This window comes from Aplosporella prunicola (genome assembly GCF_010093885.1).
Source record: "Aplosporella prunicola CBS 121167 unplaced genomic scaffold K452scaffold_17, whole genome shotgun sequence".
In the NCBI taxonomy this organism is placed as follows: Eukaryota; Fungi; Ascomycota; class Dothideomycetes; order Botryosphaeriales; family Aplosporellaceae; genus Aplosporella; species Aplosporella prunicola.
Window position 1 is genome coordinate 724802 of NW_022983545.1, and position 16940 is coordinate 741741.

Consider the following 16940-nt stretch of genomic DNA (forward strand, 5'->3'; position numbering starts at 1 on the left):
CGGCACCGCCGCCTCCACCTCCATCACTGCCTTCTCCATCACTAGGTGCTACTGCCGCAGCAGCCGTCGCCGCTACTACCCCTCCCTGCCCGTCCCGCTCACCCCCTCCCCCGGCCCCCGAAAACCTCACATCATCACAGCGCGTCACCGCACCAACAACATGGAACCCAACCCATCTCATCCGCTCATCGCAGCCCTCTCCTTGCCCTTGCCCGTGCCCGTGCCCTGCGCCGCAACAGCATCGTCGCCCAGACTCAACGCCTCAACGCCACTCTCCACCGCCGGCCCCGAGGTATCGCCCACCGAAAACTTCATCTCGACGTCCTCGCCCTCGGCGTCATCGTCATCGGCATCAGCACCAGCACCAGCAGTACCACTAGCACCCGCACTCTCACCCGCCCCCTCCTCCCCCCTCAGCGCGCCCACGACCGTGTCCAGCGCCCCGCCCTCAACAAGCAGCCACGCAACGACGTCGTCCTTGCCGTTCTGCTCCGCCTCGAACACCGCGTCGTGCCCCGCGGCGTTGAGGACGGCGGCGTCGGCGCCCAGCGCCACGAGCTGCTTGCATGCGGCCAGGTGCCCGTTCAGGCACGCCCAGTGCAGCGCCGTGTTGCCGGCTGCGTTGCGCTGGTTGATGAACGCGGCGTGGGGCGCGCTTTTGGGGTCCGTGGTGGTGGTCAGCGCGTCTTTGATGAGCGCGAGGATGTCTGCGCAGGGTCACGGGTGGTTAGCGTGTGTGTGTGGGTGTGTGGTCTCTGCGCACAAGGCAAGGGCAAGGGCAAGGGCAAGGACAAGGTGCAACCGCATAGGCAGGGCGTTCGGTCGTTTCCACCGCGCCGGGCCAGCCAGCCAGTCCATCACGCGGCCCACGCGCCCTCCGCCCTCGCCCTCGCCCTCTCGCTTGTCGCGCGTGCGTGCTTGCGCTTCCACATACCAGTATGCCCGTTCGCAGCCGCATAGTGCAGCGCGCTGTTGCCGGACTCGGGGTCCACGGCCGCGGCCAGCAGGTCCGCGCGCGATGCGCTGGCGTGGCTACCATTGCTGCTGCTGAGCTCGTGCAGGTAGGCGTCCAGGTCGGCGGTCTCGTTTGCGCGCGCGCAGTAGAGGATCTCGTCGATTTCGTCGTCGGAGAGGGAGAGGGTGGCGGGGGTCGTCATGGCGGCCGAGGAGTCGACAGCGAGGGTCGTGCGGACGGATGGCGAGATCAGGTGGAAATCGAACTAGACGAGCCGGTGCGCACGAGGCTGTGTTTGCTTGCCTGTCGTGTGGTCGGGTCGAAGTAGGTAGGTCGGACGGGCAGTCGAAAAAATCGCAGCACGAGCACCCACGCCCGCACCGCGGAGGTGTCGGTCGGCGTCGGCGTCGGCGACGGGCGGGCGTCCGTGCGCACGTCCCCAAGGATCCCACCCGCCAGGCACAGGCAGATCTGAGATGAGATATCCATCTCGATCGCGCGATCATGAACGGCCTTGTCCATCGAACTGTCCCGGCCAGCGTGGGGCGCCGTTGCGGATTGCGTGAGTGGGCGGGCCGGAGCCGTGGCCGTTTGGACGGGCGGGAGGCTTGCGTGCGTGCGTGTTCCTGCATCTTGTTCTGGGCTGTTCAACGCCAACAGACACTCGCGTATGTATCAAATACCTACCTACAGCGCGCCATCTCAACCCAGCCAACAGCCAACTAACCCATCACCACTATCAATCAACTACCGAGTACCTACCACCTCCAACACCAACCCAACCACACCGCCCTCGTCATCCCCTGCACGCGCAGAAGAAAACCAGCCCATACCCATACCCACCCGCGCCCATCCATCCTCGTGATAAACCCAGCAAGACCAAGTCGCACCCCCACCCCAAAAGAACCTGTTTCTACCCCCCAAGCCCCTAACCCCAGCCTGCGAGCTGCGACGCGCGCCTTGTTTTTCGCCCTCGCGTTGCCCAGACTACCTACGAGCCGGAAGCGAGGGAAGCGAGGGCACGGCGTCCCGTCCGCGACTCGTGCCGCGCGCTGTGCCTTGTCTTGTGCTGCCAGCTGCAATTCTTCACCCAAGCTTTGGCTTTGGCTGTCTCCACCCTCTGCTCTGCTCTGCTCTGACATCTATTGTACGGTCAGCCGAGCCGACGCCCGACCGGGACCCAGGGACTGCATGGGTGGATGACTCGGTGCCTTAGCCGGTGCCCTATCCTACTTACCTAGGTACTTACCTCTTACCTCTAGCCCCCAGAGAAGGGATTTGTAGCGTATAGGTAGTGTACATACATAGGTAGTACATACAACAGCCGTCACAGCTCGCTCGCTCATGACGCGCGCGGCCGAGCTATGTGCGTAGGTAGCGGCAACGGTGCGGAAAAGCTTGGTACGTGGTGTCTAGTGCTTGGCTCGAGACGGGGCGGTGGTTTCGACGGTTTCGACCCTGTTTGCGGCTGCAGTGGCGGGGCGAGGGGAGGCCTTACCTACCTAGGTACCATCCTACCTGTAACCTACCTACGCAGTCCGCACGCCGGACGATGGGCGTGTTTGCGTTCGTATAGTGCAACGCGAACAACTGGCACAGTACCTGGTATCAGTATCCTAGGAGTAGGTAGAAGCCGCATCACCAACCCAGGCCGAAACCCATAAACAAGCGAGCGCAAGCAGCGCGCCCGCGCCCAAGCCAAGGATCTGCACCAGCCCACCAGCCCAAAGCCCACCAGCCTTCCAAGCTTTCGCTCCGCTCATCACTGCAGCGCGCAGATTATTATCCGAGCATTGATAGGCAGCCTTGCAGCCACTAGTTACATACTGTAGCAGCACTAGGCAGGCAGGGCAGGGCAGGCGCGCTCAACGCTCAACAACCCGACCGGCCTTGTGCCTGCTCATCACCTACCTAGCTCGCTTCTGCTGCTCCGCAACCAGCCCCGGCGCAGCAAGGCGCAAGCAAAGCGTAAAGCCTACACTACTCTAGGTACCTAACCCAGCACGCGCGCCGGCGCCGGAGATGGCCTAGCCTACCTGGCCTAGCCTACGAGTAGAGTACTCCTACGCATGCGACCTTATTACCCGGATTGAGTACCTACCTACCGTAGAGTATGTTCCCAGCCTAGGTAACTAGGTACATAGGAGGCTGGAGGGCTTACCTGCAGTAGTAGCGCGCCAGGACCCTGACCCTGACCCTGACCCCGTCCTTGACCCAGTGACCCAGACCCTGACCTGACCTGACCTGACCGGTATAGAGCGATGTGCAGATGTGCAGTGCGGCCACCCGCGCCGTGTGGAGCCGTGCGTATTGATTGACGAGACTACCACGTAGGCTGCACTCGTGCGATACGCGTGAGCGACCGACGAGCAGCAGCGTTGGGTTGGGGTGGTGCTTGTTTGATTGCTAGGTAGGTATTTGCTATTGGATGAGTATTTGCATTTTGGATTTTGGATTTGTGCTTGCATCCGCGCTAGGTATGTACTCCTGTTGTATGGCGACCGGACCTACGATAGGTAGGTAGTTAGGTAGGCAGCGCAGCGCACGGCCGTGTGGTGTGGGTAGGTACGGCGCGTGGACGGGCCCGAGCCAGCCGGCACGAGGAGCGTCGGCGTCGCTAGGTTGGTCGGGTCGTGACGAGGTCGCGTCGCGGCGGGACGAGACGAGGCGAGACGAGGCGCGGCGGTGGCTTCTATCACTAGGTAGGCACTTACCGAGACACGGAGTAGAGAAGGATGGCGGAAATGCCCTAGAAGGCGGAGCGTGAGTGGAAGGAAGAAAGAAAGGATGGAAGGAAGGAATGCAGTCATCGTCACTAGGTAGGTAGGTGAGGTTTTACTCTAGATGGAGGAGCGCCCGCCCGAACACGAGGCTGCGCCGCCGTGGCCGCCGTGGCGCAAGCCCTGCGCCTCCTTCGTGTGTGTTGTTGCCTGCCATGCCGTGTACGGCCACATGCAGGACGTCATCACGACCATCAGGACCATCACGACGACGAAGCTCCTCTAGCCAGCCAGCCATGTTTCATCAGCGCAGAGATAGGTACCTACCACGTAGGCACACAGGTACAGTACAGTTAAGCAGCAGCCCCAGCCTTGCACGCAGCACACCTTGTGCAGATGAACTCCACTCAACGCAGCGATGCGCGCCAGGACCCAGGGCAGCGCGCACGCGACCCGCAGAACCTGGTCCTGAGACCTGAGGGGGGTGTGGAGGCGTGGAGGCGTGGATCTGGCAATGATTCAACTGCGCAACTGCGCGGATCGACACTCACTCGCTCACTCACTCGGCCACTCCGATACATAGGTAAGGTACCTAGGTAGCATTGCTTACCTACTCCTACAGCCTAGGTACAGGCGGGTGAGAAAGCGCGCACACACGCACACACGCACACACGCATGCAGGCAAGCAGGCAAGCAGGCAGCACCCCCCATACGCAAGCGGGTGCGCAAGCGGAAGTGGCCAGGTGCGCGGTCCGTGGATGGATGCACGCATGCGAGCGAGCGAGTGAGTGAGTGAGTGAGTGGGTGGTGACGGCAACGATCTGCGCCTGCGCCTGCGCCCTTTCCATCTGGTCATACCTCACATCTGCGTTTGCGTTTGCGATTGCGATTACGATTGCGATTGCGATTGCACGCCCTCGCTTTCCTTACTCCTAACCTTACACACTTGCACACCTAGAGTACACATTGAGTTCTTTGCGCACCTGGTCGTCGTCATCGCGGGTTTGTGTGAGCTCTGCTTGCTTGCCCGTCTGTCTATGCGCGTCGCGTCTGCAAGAGCAGTAGGTAGGTAGTACTCTAGCAGCAGCAGCAGCAGCAGCGAGCGCACATGCACTCGTCGTCGTCGTCGTCGTCGTCGTCGTCAGGGGCCTGCATACGTGCGGGTAGCAGCGCGCGCGCGCGCGCGCAAGTGTGTCCCGTGGGTGGGTGGGTGATTAGGGGCGCGGGACGAGGCATTGTTTGGCCGGGGGCGGCAGGGCGGCGGACGAGTAGAGTGCTCTGCTCTGCTCTAGCGAGAGATGACGATGACGGGATGGCGCGCGCGCATCAATGTTCCGCGCCGAGGCGGCCTAGCGGAGATGGATCCGGTGCGTGCGCTGGGGGGTGTGATTTGTGGGCGGGGTGGCGTGGAGGGCATGTCATGGAGGGCGGGTAGTGGACTAGTAGTATGGTGTGGTATGGTGGTGTGGTGTTGAGCGGGTGGCCTGGTTGGTTGGTTGGTTATTGTTGTTGTGTGGGTGTGTGTGTGCGTGTGCGCTTGTATTGTGTCGTACTTGCGTGGGTTTTGTGGTGGCTTCGTGGGATTTGTTTGTTGCGGTTTGGGTTGCGGGTGGCGGAGATTTTGGCGGTGGTGGTGGCGTCCTCACATGGCTCAGAACCAAGATGAGCTTGAGCTTGTTCGGGTGTCGGATCAGATAATAATACTGGGAAGGATCATCACAAGCACGTCAGGATGCAACAAGGCACTGTTGATGTTGGTGTTGAAAGAGTTCGATTGAATCGTGTCGTCGTTGATGATCTAGTAACCACCAGTACGTGTATCTTTCTCGCAGACAGAGAACCCAAGATGCTTTAACGCTGCGCTACCCATAACTAAAAAGGAAAATCTCGCCAATGAAAGAGAAACCATAAACACCAAAAGATGCTAAGTGATGAACGCTTCGCTTCGTAGTAGTTGCGCCTGTGTGGCGACCCGGTGCCGGAAATCATAGTCGTGATAGGAATTTAACGCCAGGCGCTCATCGTTCTCCGTAGCAGGGGTAACTGCATCGCTGCAAGAGATGCGGAGAAATGGCGATCGAGTAGATTACGCGCCGACTGTGCCGGACATTCGGACGCAGTGGTGGGAGGAAAAAGTAAAAAAGGAGACAAGTGGCGATTTAAAAAAGGCCTTTAGTCGGAGCTGACCGAGCCGCGGCTCGAGTCGGAGAAGTTGGAGGAGCCACCGTTGGAGCGCCGGCGACTGGCAGAGCTGGTGAAGCGCTCGAGCTGGCTCTTGGTGTGCTCATGCATGACGCTGCGAGGCGTTAGTGTTGTGGTTCAAGTAGAGAGATAATGGCGTTGTGACGTACCGGTTGTAGAGCGACATGGACTCGTGAGGGTTCTCCAGGTCGTACTGGTTGGCGAAGTTGTGCTGGGCCGACATGGGCTCGGAGAAGTTGTCGCGGACGTAGACGCCCTGGTGAGACTCGACGGCAGAAGACATGGTGAGAGTTGGTTGGTGGGAAGTTTTGGTTGTTTGTTTGGAGGAACAGAAGATGGGAGGAAAGCAGAAGAAGGCTGTGGATGCTGGTTTCTGGAATTGGCGACGCAGATTGGATCTAATATAGCCAAGTAGGCGTGCGAGCCAAGAGACCCTTACGCCGGAGAGATCTGCAAGCTATGATATCGCCGGGTGGGGCGAGAGGCAGGGGTGCGTTTTTTGCCGGCTCGGTGACGGAACCGCTAGACTCGTCGGGGAAGGACCCTGCAAATCGATGATGAGTAGGCTCAGTCCAGCCGCACGCAACGCTCCCGCGAGCATCACCGCCGACATCATCCGCCGGCCGAAGGAATGCAGTCTGTGCTGAGAACTCTCTTTTTTTTTCTCCCCAGCAACAGCCAACAAACCGGGGGAGAGCTAGGTATGCACGCCTGGCCCGGATATGACGCAGGGAGCGGCTGCCGTGTGATGCGCGCCAAGCCCCGTCCGCCTTGCGCGCGCTGCAGGCTACACCAACTCCATCATCAGCATCAGCCTCTCTTCCCCATCGCCCACCGCCTTCCTCGTTGGCCCTTCGACTCCCAGGGGCACCCGCTTCCCCGCTGTTGCTCGTCCCGCGTTGCTCTGCAAGTCACTGGAGTCTAGCCAGGTCGACGAGCCCGCCACGCTGGTTTCCTGCGTCACCTTCTTCAACGCTGCCCGCCAAGCCAACTAGTCCAATCGCCCCGACCCGCCGCCTCCGCGGTTCTCGACCGCGACCCTCTATCGTCCTTTCTCCACGTTTGACCTCACTGCTTTCCCGAATCGCACCACGAAATCGCTTGTAGAGCACTTTGCCTCGTGTGATGCCATGCACTGCTATGTCACCGTCAGACCCTATTCTCACACATCTCACCCATCTCACCTACTACGTAGCTCACCAAAAGTCCCTGCAGATGCAAACTCGCGTGTCACCCTCTTTTCTCTCCCCTTACAGCTGACGTTCTGGCGCGGCCGTAAATTGCCGCTCGCTAACCGCCAATATAGGCGTTAGACGTCATCCGGCTCCGACTTGCACACCACCAGGTCAGCCTCTGTTTTGTTCCACCCTAATCACACGTCTCGCACCCCGGTCCCTTTGCCGCAACAGTGTCCTTTTTGCGGCCGTCTTCAGCTGCTCGTAAACGCGGCGACGTTGCGTGCCTTGCGTCGCTTGGGTGCTCGTGCAACTTTCGCCACTTTCTCTGATGTCATGCGTCGAGCTCTCTGCCTACTCGATTTCCTCTTGTGGGCGGTCAGCGCCGCCGATCAGTGCGGGCAGCGAACGTCAGTTAGCATGAGCGACAGAGGATGGTCTTTGCCTCTTCTGCGCGACGACTAATTTTCAAACCTCATGCTGTTGGCTGCTTTCGGCCTGCCGGTGGCGGACGCGCACACGAGCCTGACGCAACATCTGATATCACCCAGCGGCGCCGCTGCAACAAACGGGACAGACACGCGCATCGCAAACACGTCTCTCGCCGCCCTTCCCGTGGTCCAGCGGCGGTGGCCACGTCTAAAGTTGCACCGATCCTCAGACAGCTGCCCTCCTTCTTCCTCCGGCAACGTCATCTTGGGACCACAACCATATGCACCCTCGGCCGCTCCTGCGACGCGTTCCCCGCCTGGCCCCAGACGAGGGCTGCGGAACACGGCAGCTGCTCGTCGGTTCGGCCGCCTTGAAACCATCCCAATCACGCTTCATAGGAGGAACCCGGAGTCGGCGCGCGGCTCTGACGTCTGTCTCTCCCCATAAGCACCACGGACCCCTTGTTGGCGCACCTGTAAGGCGGCGTAACGGCTTTCACTAGCCCATCGGTCGTAATTCAGCCGTCCAACCAACCACGCCGCTGCCCGGCAACGCCTCTGTCGTCTGGCTAGCCTCCGCATTTCACACGCGAGGGCGCGATAGCTAGCGAGGGTGCTCTTGGCTTGCATAGGAGGCTGGCACGGCTTGAGAGGCCCCTGTTCCGTCTCCGACGCTCGCTGGGGGGGTTTCTCCCCGCCTCCGACGCGGGAGGCGGCGGGCGGCAAGCCGCCTCATTGCTGAGCCGAATCACGATTAAGCCGTCTTATCGTGATTCTGGGAACCTGGGCCTTGTCCCGCGTGCGGAATTGTTCCAGCGAGTTTTCGAGGCTAGCGGAGGCGGAGGACGTTGCGAGGGTTGCTTGGCTGACGTTGACGCAGGTGATGAGACGGGAGCAGGAAGCTCATTTGCCTCCTTTCGAGGGTAGGACCTAAGAGTAGTAGGGGCGATCGCGATCGCGATGTGGAGGCGAGCGACGATTGGTTGCAATCGTTGATCGATTCGTTACAAGATGCCCGTCCGCCCCTGCCTACCAACCTGTTGTAGAGGACTGCCTCATCGCTGAACATCACATCGCAGCTCATCGATCGCATCATCACATCCATCATAGCGCACTTTGCAGTTGGCGGTTACGTCTTCTCCGCATCAACGGCCTCGCCCCTACTACGTATCTACTAGGACACGAGCATAGCAGTTGGCAGCAGCTTCCAAGGATCAATACGATATACGTAGCCACGACGCAGCTTGCAGCGCCAACTCGCCCGCGCGAACATCCCCTCCCCGTTCTTCTCGAAAGAACACATCATCACGGGCCCACGACGCTCACGACGACGACGACGACCACCACCACCACCACATCATAATCCGGCGCCTTGATCATCATCAAGGCCCCCACGTCGCCACCGCTCCCCATGCACTCACGCCTCCCCATCCCGCACTTTAGCAAGCCCCTTCGCTGGCGCGCCCTCTGGTCGCGGCCGGCCACAACCTCCACCTCCACCTCAACCCCAACCTCGTCGTCTTCCTCCTCCCCCTCCTCATCCGCACCCCTAGCAGCAACGGTATCGCGCTCCTCGGCAGCAACAGCAGCGTCCTCGTCCACGTCGGCGGCCTCGTCGACAGACGACCTCGCGCTGCGCCAGCAGGATAGCGCGCGCAGCGTCTTGTGCAGCTATGAGCGGGCGGAGGAGGGGCCGCGGAAGGGCGAGGCGGGCGCGTTGAACTTGGATGGTGTTGAGGGCGTGGTTGTTGCTGTGAGGGAGGTGGGTGTGGGTGGTGATGGTGAGGCTGGTTCCAGGGGAGGTGATTAGGGGAATATGGTAAGGGGAAGGGTTGGGCTCAAGGTACGTTGAGTGCGCGTGCGCGTTATGTGGTGCTTGTGGTGTTTCTGTCTGTCTGTTGATGCGGTTAGCGTGACGATGGTTTTGGGGTGTAGAAAGTTGGTTGTGCCCGCTTGCTTGCTTGCGTAGGAGCGAGTTTGTCCGCGAGTTTGTCCGCGAGTCTGCCCTGTCTGTCTGTCTGTCCGTCCCTCTGTCTGTCTTGTCTATCAGCTTCCTAGCAAATCGAGCGCGAGCACGAGAGCGAGAGCGAGAGCGAGAAAGAGAGCAAGAGCACAGCTGACGCTGACGCAGGCAGGCAGGCAGGCACGACGTCGATCCCGGTCTCGGTCTCGATCTCGAATAAGCGTCGAGCTTTAAACAAGCACCAAGCAGGCAGACGAGCAAGCTGGCAAGCAAACGAGCAAACAGGCAGCCAAACAACCCTCCCACCTACCTACCTTCCTACCTACATAGCACGTACGTACGTATGTACGGTACACGTGCAAGCGCGAGGCTGGCACTGGCTGGCACGGGCTGCCAGTGTGCACGTGTATGCAAGCAAGCGAATAAACAAGCAAGCGCGCACCCATACTTCATCGCTACACCCTACCACACGCCCTACCACACACCACACCACACCACCAAACCCTCGTACACGTACTCCCGTCCTCAGCACAAGGTACTTGTAGCGTAGTCGACACAACGACATAGATATGCTATGCTATAATATGCTATGGTATGACATGGTATGCTATGATATGCTATGATATGATATAATATGCGTAGACGTCGGCGCTTGTGTGTTTGTATGCACTATACTGTATTGTAGCTATCTAGCAAAGAAGGGGGTGCGTGGGTGGAAGGATAGGTGGGTAGAAGGGTAGGGTATTTGGAATTAGATGCAGATCTAGATTAGGATCGTAGTTTAATAAGACTTATCGGCGCGTGTTTACGTATATATAGCGTAGGGTAGAGCTAGAACTAGTAGTATAGATATAAGTAGATATAGATATATATTAGTTTACTAGCTTTAGCTACTAGATATCTAGTCTAAGCTAGATTATAGGTTGTCTTAGTAATTTAGTCCTTTATACTAGTATCGCTATTATACTATCGTAGTTAGGACCTAATAGGTTAGGATAAGTTATCTATACTCTACCTAAAGGCTTCTCTCTTCTAGCGCTAACCTTCTACTTTTATATCTTTTCGCGTATATATATAAAGTAGGATATAGATAGATAGCTAGAGTATAGGTATAGGTAATAAGTTATAATCTTAACTTAACGCTTAACTTAACGCTAAACCTAATATTCTAACTTTAACCTAATCCTAATTATAATCCTGATTACTCTACGTACCGTACGTAGTAAGTAAGTCCGCTATAAAGCACGAACTACGAAGTACGAAGCACGAAGCACGAAATATAAATTATATATACAACTACCACTACTACTACTACGACTATCCTTAAGATTAAAGATACCCCTTCGTTATCCTCCTTCTTCTCCTTAGCACTACCTTACTCACTTACTCTTACGCACTCACTTACTCATCCACACACACACACACCCAAGTTATACATTCTCTTGCTTACTCCGAACTCGTCTACCCTACCCTACATACATACACAGCCCATCACTACGCTACGCTACTCTACGCTGCCCCGTCCCGCCCCGTCCCGTCCAGTCCCATCCGGTGCAGCCCACCCCGTCCCAGCCCATTTTCTACACCATGCGCTCCGCACCGCACCACAGCCCAGCACACGCACTCCGCCCCCAGCCAGCCAGCCAGCCAGCCAGCCGTAGCGCAGCGCAGGCACCACGACGCCACCTAGCTAGTGCGCATACATGCGTACGAGCACCACTGCCCTGCCACTGCCACTACCACAATCGCCCTGCCCTGCCTTCTTACGCCCTGTCGCGCAATGCGTGCTGCGCAGTGCGTGCAGTATTCACAACCCCCACGCACGCACGCACGTGCGCGACTGGATGGATAGATGAATGGACGGAGGATGGGTGCGTACGACACGTACGAGACGAGACAAGATGTGAAAGGGGGACAGACGTGGAAGGGGGACACATGTGTATTGTGTATATGTGCGCTACACTGCACGCTGCACGCTGCACGCTGCACGCTACACGCTGCGCGCGGGTGGGTTGAGCTGTGGTGGCCGAGTATTGTGATTGTGAATGTGAATGTGAATGGGATGGAACGGTGTGGATGTGGTTTTGGTAGTAGTAGTAGTAGTAGTAGTAGTAGTGGTAGTTTTAAAGTCGGAGAGAGAGAGAGAGAGAGAGAGAGAGAGAGATTACAAGAGGGAGACTATTGTAGAGTCATGAATGGATGGATGGTGTGCAGGTATGGTATGGTATGGTATGGTATAGGTGGTATATAGCAAGGGTATGATAAGGGTATGGGTGCGTGCGTGCATGCGTGCGTGGGTATCGAATCGGAACGTAAGCCGAGGGGACGAATACGGACGGACGGACGGGGCAGAGGGCGGTCGCGGTCGTTGGGGCGTTGGCGTTGGGGGGAATGGTGTGATGCAGCAGCGCGCAGCAGCAGCGGCGGTGGAGAGGCAGGCGCCGCCGCGGTGGGCAGCGCTGCGGGGTGCGTGTGCGTGAGTTCGTGTGTGGCGGTGAGGCGCGACGGGGCGACGGGCGGGACTGAGCGAGCTGTGTGCGTGTGTCGCTCGTTTCCGTTACCGGCAAGTCGGCGCATGCAATGCTCATCCATCCCGTCCTGCCTCATCTCGTCTCCTCTGCTCTTGTCTCGTCGAGTCGTCTTCTCGTCCCAGCCCATTCCATCGCCCCCTCCTCGTCCGAATCGAGCTTAGCCGAGTGAGCAAGTGATGATGAGTGTGTGCGTGCGCAGTCCATGCTATCTCCCCCTCGTTCTCCGCCGTCCAGACAGCCGGCGCAGCAGCAGCAGCAACAACAACAACAAATCTCCGCAGCTAGGCTAGTCACGCAGCCATGCGCGCCGCTTCTCCTCCTTCTTCTCGCGCCGCTTCTGCTGAAACGCCTTGATTTCCTTCTTGGAGAGCTTCTTGCCCTGGCGCTCGGCCTTGAGGCTGCGCCCGTCGTGGCTGTTGGCCGCGGCGTCGACGTCGAAGAACGCGTTCAGCTGGCGCTTGCTCTTGCTCTCGTCGCTGTGCTGCTCCGGGTTGATGTGCCCGGCCTGCCACCGCCCCGTGAACCGGTTGAAGTACCCCGTCGCCGAGTACGCCTCTGCGCCGTTGCCGCCCCCAGATCCTCCTCCTTCCCCGCCCGCACCACCGGCTGCTGTTGCCGCCGCGTACGCTGCTTCTCGCGCTGCCGCCTCCTCGGCCTCCTCGGCTTTCGCCTCCAGCGCGTAGTCGGCCGTGGGGTCGTAGTCGCCGTGAATGGCGGGGTTGTAGCCGCCGTGGGGCCGTCGCGAGGCAGACGCCTCGGCCATGGCAGGCGGCGCGCCAAGACTCGAGCTGGTGCCCGTCGCCGAGGTGCCGGGAGCAGCGCCGGGTGCGTCGCCAGCTGGCACGCGCGGGTTCTCCCACTGCGTGGCCTGGGTGAAGCGGTTGTAGAAGTAAAAGGCCTGGTGCGTGGGCTCCCAGATGGGCTCCCAGCCGTCGTCGGGCTGGTCGGGCGGGGCTTCGTTTGGCAGCGGAGGGGCCTCGTCGGGGAGGGGCGGGGCATCGGAGTCGGCGTCGGGGGTCGACTCGGTGGGCGTCAGACTGGTGCGTTTGCGCTTCTTGTCGTTGTTGGTGTTTTCATGACTGGCGGAAGGGTGGATGGCGTCATCGTCATCGGAGAGGGTGGGAGGAGACTGGGCGGGGGCGTCGGAGGTCATGCTGAAAGTTGTGGTGGTGACGAGAAGTGAAACAGCAGTCAATCAGAGTAATGAGAGAGAAAGCATGTCACGGTCACGTGAAGGTCGTGCACCCGGCAGGGCGGCTTGGGCTTGCGGTTGCGTCTCAGGCCGGGGCGTGCACGCGTGCATGGCGTCGTCGTCGTCGCCATCGTTCGGGGCACGGCGATCCAAATCAGTCTCACACTGTCCTTCGGCACTTGGACGCACGCCCGGCAGTGGGCCTCTGTTCCTCGTGTCCTTTTTCGTCGTCCTCTTGACCTACCTAGTACATACTTATTTGGCTTCTCTCTCCTATCCCCCCAGCCACCTGACAGCTGAACACCTTGAGGGCTAGCTACTCTGCTCTGCCGCCAACTCCTCCCACGGTTCGCTCTCTCTCTCTCTCCAACATATTCTTACCTCTCACGTGTCTTCGCACCATCGTCGACGATAGACCCCAAACGGCCCGACGCCCTCAACCAGCCCGCCAGCACGCCCCCGCGATAGACAGCTCCCGAGCTCACCGGCCTCCTGAACAAGCTCGCCGTTTTTTTTGCGCTGCCGCGTGCTCGCCCCGCGCGCGCCGACTATGCCACGAGGCTTCCCGCGCTAGCGGCACTGCTGTCTTGGGGCGTACCAGGTTGCCCGTCTGGTCAGAGCTCGATCTACCGGCCCTCTCGGCATCTACTTAACCCATCTACCGCACCCCATCCGCCCGTTCCTCAGATCCTCAGGAGTTTTCTGTGTTATATCGCAAAGGCCTGCCTTCAAGCGCGCCATCTACCGAGAGTCGAACAACCTGTCCCAACCTAACTTTCGTCCCCATCCATCCTCCTTCCACTTACGTCATTGTCACCGATTGGCTGCGCCGGGAGCGACGGCCGACCTCCATCATGCTCCCGATCGGGCGAACCCCCGGGGACCTGTCACCGCCTCATCAGATGTCCACCCAGGCCAGGGTATTGCCAAGCCTGCGGACTGTCCTCAACTCTCCACTGCTCGACGCTTCGCCCGCGCTTCCCCGCGCCCAACCCACGCGCCTCCCGAGCCTCAACAACTTTGACCAAAAGACCCATGGCTACTCGGCCTACGACGAGAGCCGGCCCTCCATGGCCGTCGCCTCGTCCATGCCGGCCCCGGCCTACCCTGCTTACATTGCAGCACCAACGCCGGCTCCGGTCCCGCATGCGTCCAACGGAATCCAGTACGGGCCGCCGAGGCCGGCATCGAGCTCTTCCGGCACCGTCTCGTCCGACCACCACTCGCCCGGTGCGCCAGGCGCCGCCGAGGCCAACGCCAGACGCCACGGGCCCGACATGTCCAAGGCCTCGCTGCAGAATGCTTCGCGATACGTCGGTCAGCAAGAGGTGCCCGGCGAGGGCTGGTGTTATGTCTACGACGACGGCAGCTACTGCAAGACGACGGTCGACGGAGAGCCCGTCAACCCGTCCTGGGGCTTAACCAAGGCGGGCAAACCGCGCAAGCGCCTGGCCCAGGCGTGTTTGACGTGCCGGGAGAAGAAGATCAAGTGCGAACCTGGTTACCCGACGTGCGCGCAGTGTGCCCGGGCTCGCCGGAATTGCAGGGGGTAAGTGAGGTTTTGTTTGTGTGACAATCGACGTTTGTCGCAATCGCTTCATCAGGGGGCTGTGACTGACTGGTTTCAGTGGAATGAGCATGCACAAACCGAGCCCTGATGCGCAGAGGGCGAGCACGTCAGAAGCAACAGCCGCTCCCGGCAAACAGCGCGTCGAGGGGCTCCTGACTGCAGATGCTCCTCGGCGGCCACCCGCGAGCGTGAGCCCCTCGCCGGACACGCTCGAGTGCGTTTCAAACGCGCTGAGGACTGAAACGGCTCGAAAACGGCAACGTCGTGCATCGTCGTCGAACGAAGGACCGGGCATGTTGGACGCCGCGGCAGCTTCGGGTGCTGGCAACCTCGCTGCTGCGCCTGGTCCTACGGTCCCTCCCTATGTCTTGAACGTAGATCCCTACGAGGTGGACCCAGCGCACACGCGGCGACTGCTCGATCTCTACTTCACGTACATCAATTCGACGACGTACACGGTGTTTCCGCGCGATGCGTTTATGCGGTGGGCGACGAACGAACGGCCAAAGTCGACCGAGGACCATCTCCTGCTGTACGCCATCATGTGCATGGGCAACGTCTTTTCGACGGATGCGCGGCAGGACTTTGTCGAGCCGGTGCTCGTGAACATTGTGACGAGCGGGCTGGAGGAAAGGATTGGCTGGTTCACGCTGCAGGTGTGTCTGAGCCAGCTCCTGCTGGCACTTTATCATTTCGCACGTGGCAAGAACGGCAAGGCGTACGCGTGGTGCGGGTTGGGTCTACGAGCGCTCAGTGCGCTGAGGTATAACACGGAAAAGGGCGTGACGTGGCTGGCAGACGAAGAAGATCCGGAATTTGGCTTCAACCCGGAGACGCTCGTGGAATGCCGGCGGAGGATCTTCTGGGCCGGGTTCCTGATGGATGTAAGTCGGACGAGGGTCGGACCAAACAAAGCACAAGGTTACTAATAATGTTTGGGAAACAGCGCTTCAACGGGCACGCGGGCGGCACGCTCTTCATGATCGGGCTCGAGGAGATATTCGTGCGGCTGCCGTGCACCAACGCGGCCTACGAGGCGGGCGAGCCCGTCGAGGCGCCGCTGCTGCGGGACGCGGGCCCGGACGCGGACCCGGCGTCGCCGGCGTGGCAAAACGTCGGCATCATGGGGCAGCTGGCGCAGGTGTCGGCCATCTGGGGCGACGTATGGGCTTTCACAACGCGGACGGCAAGCAGCTGCGCACCGCTAGACATAGGGGCATACGAAGCCTTCCACGCGCGAACAACAGCACGCCTACACCACTGGCGCGCTGCCCTCCCACCGCATCTCGTCTTCACGACGCGCAACCTCGACAGCGCCATCGCTGCCGGCGTCGGCCCCGCCGGCTCCCTCGTCTCCCTCCACGCCCACTTCCACGCTACCCTCATCCGCCTCAACCGCCACGCCCCGCACGCCCATCTCCCGCCCCACCTCCTCTCCCGCAACATCGCGCACGCGGTGCGCGCGGCGCGCGACCTGCTCGCTCTAGCGGCGCCGCTGGCCCCCGCTGCCCGCGTCGCCCGTCTCGGCCCCGACGTCGCAATGCCCCCACGTTTTGCCTTCAGCACCCCGTTTCCGGGGTACGCTGTCATGCTCGCGACGGACGTGCTGGCGGCTGTGGGACCGGGGCCGGGAATGGGACTGGGAACGGGGACTGCGGCGCTGGCGGATGTGCTCGGCGCGTTGGAGGCGGGGCTGGCGCTCGTGGATGAGATAGCGCGGTTTTGGGCGAGTGGACGACAGCAGCGACGGGGCGTCAAGGCGCGATTGCGGCTGCTGGAGGAGGGCGTGCTGGGGCAGGGTGGGGGCGGGGGGATGGGTGTGCCCCGTGGGGTTGGGGGGCTAAGGTGGTGGCGCGTTGATGCTGCTGCTGTTGGTGCTTCTGGTGCTGGTGCTTCCGATGGGTTTGGGTTTGGTATGGGTGCAGGCAAGCACCAGCACCACCACCAGAACCAGACACAGTCACAAAACCAGGCCCAGTGGTGGTGGCGCGTCAAGACGCCGCTGGAGGGCGCGTTTGAGCGCGCGGATGACGTCGTGTATGGCGCTTCGGATGGGGCGGTGGCGAGGGGGGTGCTGGAGGCCGGGGGGCTGGGGCTGGGGCTGGTGTAGTTGTGGTTGTGGGTTAATGTCGTCTTCTGCTGGGCGGGAGGTCGGTTTTTCGTTTCATTTCCTTTTTGCCTTTTCTTTTCCTTTTCCTTTT

General features: G+C 60.3%; 7 protein-coding genes across 7 annotated transcripts; 4 read left to right on the plus strand and 3 right to left on the minus strand.

The window, feature by feature from the left end:
* Positions 1-177: 177 nt before the first annotated feature.
* Positions 178-1285, minus strand: K452DRAFT_274124 (uncharacterized protein; the record flags this gene model as incomplete). Its single annotated transcript, XM_033539178.1, has 2 exons — positions 935-1285; positions 178-707 (listed from the first exon to the last, which is right to left on the minus strand). The coding sequence occupies exons 1-2, from the start codon at positions 1155-1157 to the stop codon at positions 178-180; spliced, it is 753 nt and encodes a 250-aa protein (XP_033396092.1). The 5' UTR covers positions 1158-1285.
* Positions 1286-1611: 326 nt separating this feature from the next.
* Positions 1612-2111, plus strand: K452DRAFT_289117 (uncharacterized protein). The gene has a single exon (XM_033540778.1). It carries the CDS (start codon positions 1626-1628, stop codon positions 1818-1820), a length of 195 nt encoding a protein of 64 aa, XP_033396093.1. The 5' UTR covers positions 1612-1625; the 3' UTR covers positions 1821-2111.
* Positions 2112-5428: 3317 nt separating this feature from the next.
* On the minus strand, positions 5429-6237 carry K452DRAFT_253209 (uncharacterized protein). The gene is made up of 2 exons (XM_033538280.1): positions 6027-6237; positions 5429-5971 (listed from the first exon to the last, which is right to left on the minus strand). The coding sequence occupies exons 1-2, from the start codon at positions 6158-6160 to the stop codon at positions 5848-5850; spliced, it is 258 nt and encodes an 85-aa protein (XP_033396094.1). The 5' UTR covers positions 6161-6237; the 3' UTR covers positions 5429-5847.
* A 1123-nt stretch (positions 6238-7360) lies between these two features.
* Positions 7361-8122, plus strand: K452DRAFT_55067 (uncharacterized protein). The gene has a single exon (XM_033546834.1). It carries the CDS (start codon positions 7530-7532, stop codon positions 7929-7931), a length of 402 nt encoding a protein of 133 aa, XP_033396095.1. The 5' UTR covers positions 7361-7529; the 3' UTR covers positions 7932-8122.
* Positions 8123-8743: 621 nt separating this feature from the next.
* On the plus strand, positions 8744-9675 carry K452DRAFT_55057 (uncharacterized protein). The gene is made up of 2 exons (XM_033546833.1): positions 8744-9326; positions 9615-9675. The coding sequence occupies exon 1, from the start codon at positions 8895-8897 to the stop codon at positions 9291-9293; it is 399 nt and encodes a 132-aa protein (XP_033396096.1). The 5' UTR covers positions 8744-8894; the 3' UTR covers positions 9294-9326; positions 9615-9675.
* Positions 9676-12272: 2597 nt separating this feature from the next.
* Positions 12273-12968, minus strand: K452DRAFT_193667 (uncharacterized protein; the record flags this gene model as incomplete). Its single annotated transcript, XM_033535892.1, has 1 exon — positions 12273-12968. A coding segment is annotated over one exon (696 nt), but the record flags the coding sequence as incomplete, so codon positions are not given.
* A 1055-nt stretch (positions 12969-14023) lies between these two features.
* On the plus strand, positions 14024-16849 carry K452DRAFT_310127 (uncharacterized protein; the record flags this gene model as incomplete). The annotated part of the gene is made up of 3 exons (XM_033543306.1): positions 14024-14718; positions 14798-15623; positions 15686-16849. The coding sequence occupies 3 exons, from the start codon at positions 14024-14026 to the stop codon at positions 16847-16849; spliced, it is 2685 nt and encodes an 894-aa protein (XP_033396098.1).
* Positions 16850-16940: the final 91 nt, after the last annotated feature.

Excerpts from the sequence above, each read along its gene's own strand:
- K452DRAFT_289117 (XM_033540778.1), top strand. The coding sequence starts at position 1,626 with ATGTATCAAATACCTACCTACAGCGCGCCATCTCAACCCAGCCAACAG.
- K452DRAFT_253209 (XM_033538280.1), bottom strand. The coding sequence starts at position 6,160 with ATGTCTTCTGCCGTCGAGTCTCACCAGGGCGTCTACGTCCGCGACAAC. Across the intron at positions 5,972-6,026 it reads TCCATGTCGCTCTACAACCG|CGTCATGCATGAGCACACCA; the intron begins GTACGTCACAAC and ends AACGCCTCGCAG.
- K452DRAFT_55067 (XM_033546834.1), top strand. The coding sequence starts at position 7,530 with ATGCTGTTGGCTGCTTTCGGCCTGCCGGTGGCGGACGCGCACACGAGC.
- K452DRAFT_55057 (XM_033546833.1), top strand. The coding sequence starts at position 8,895 with ATGCACTCACGCCTCCCCATCCCGCACTTTAGCAAGCCCCTTCGCTGG.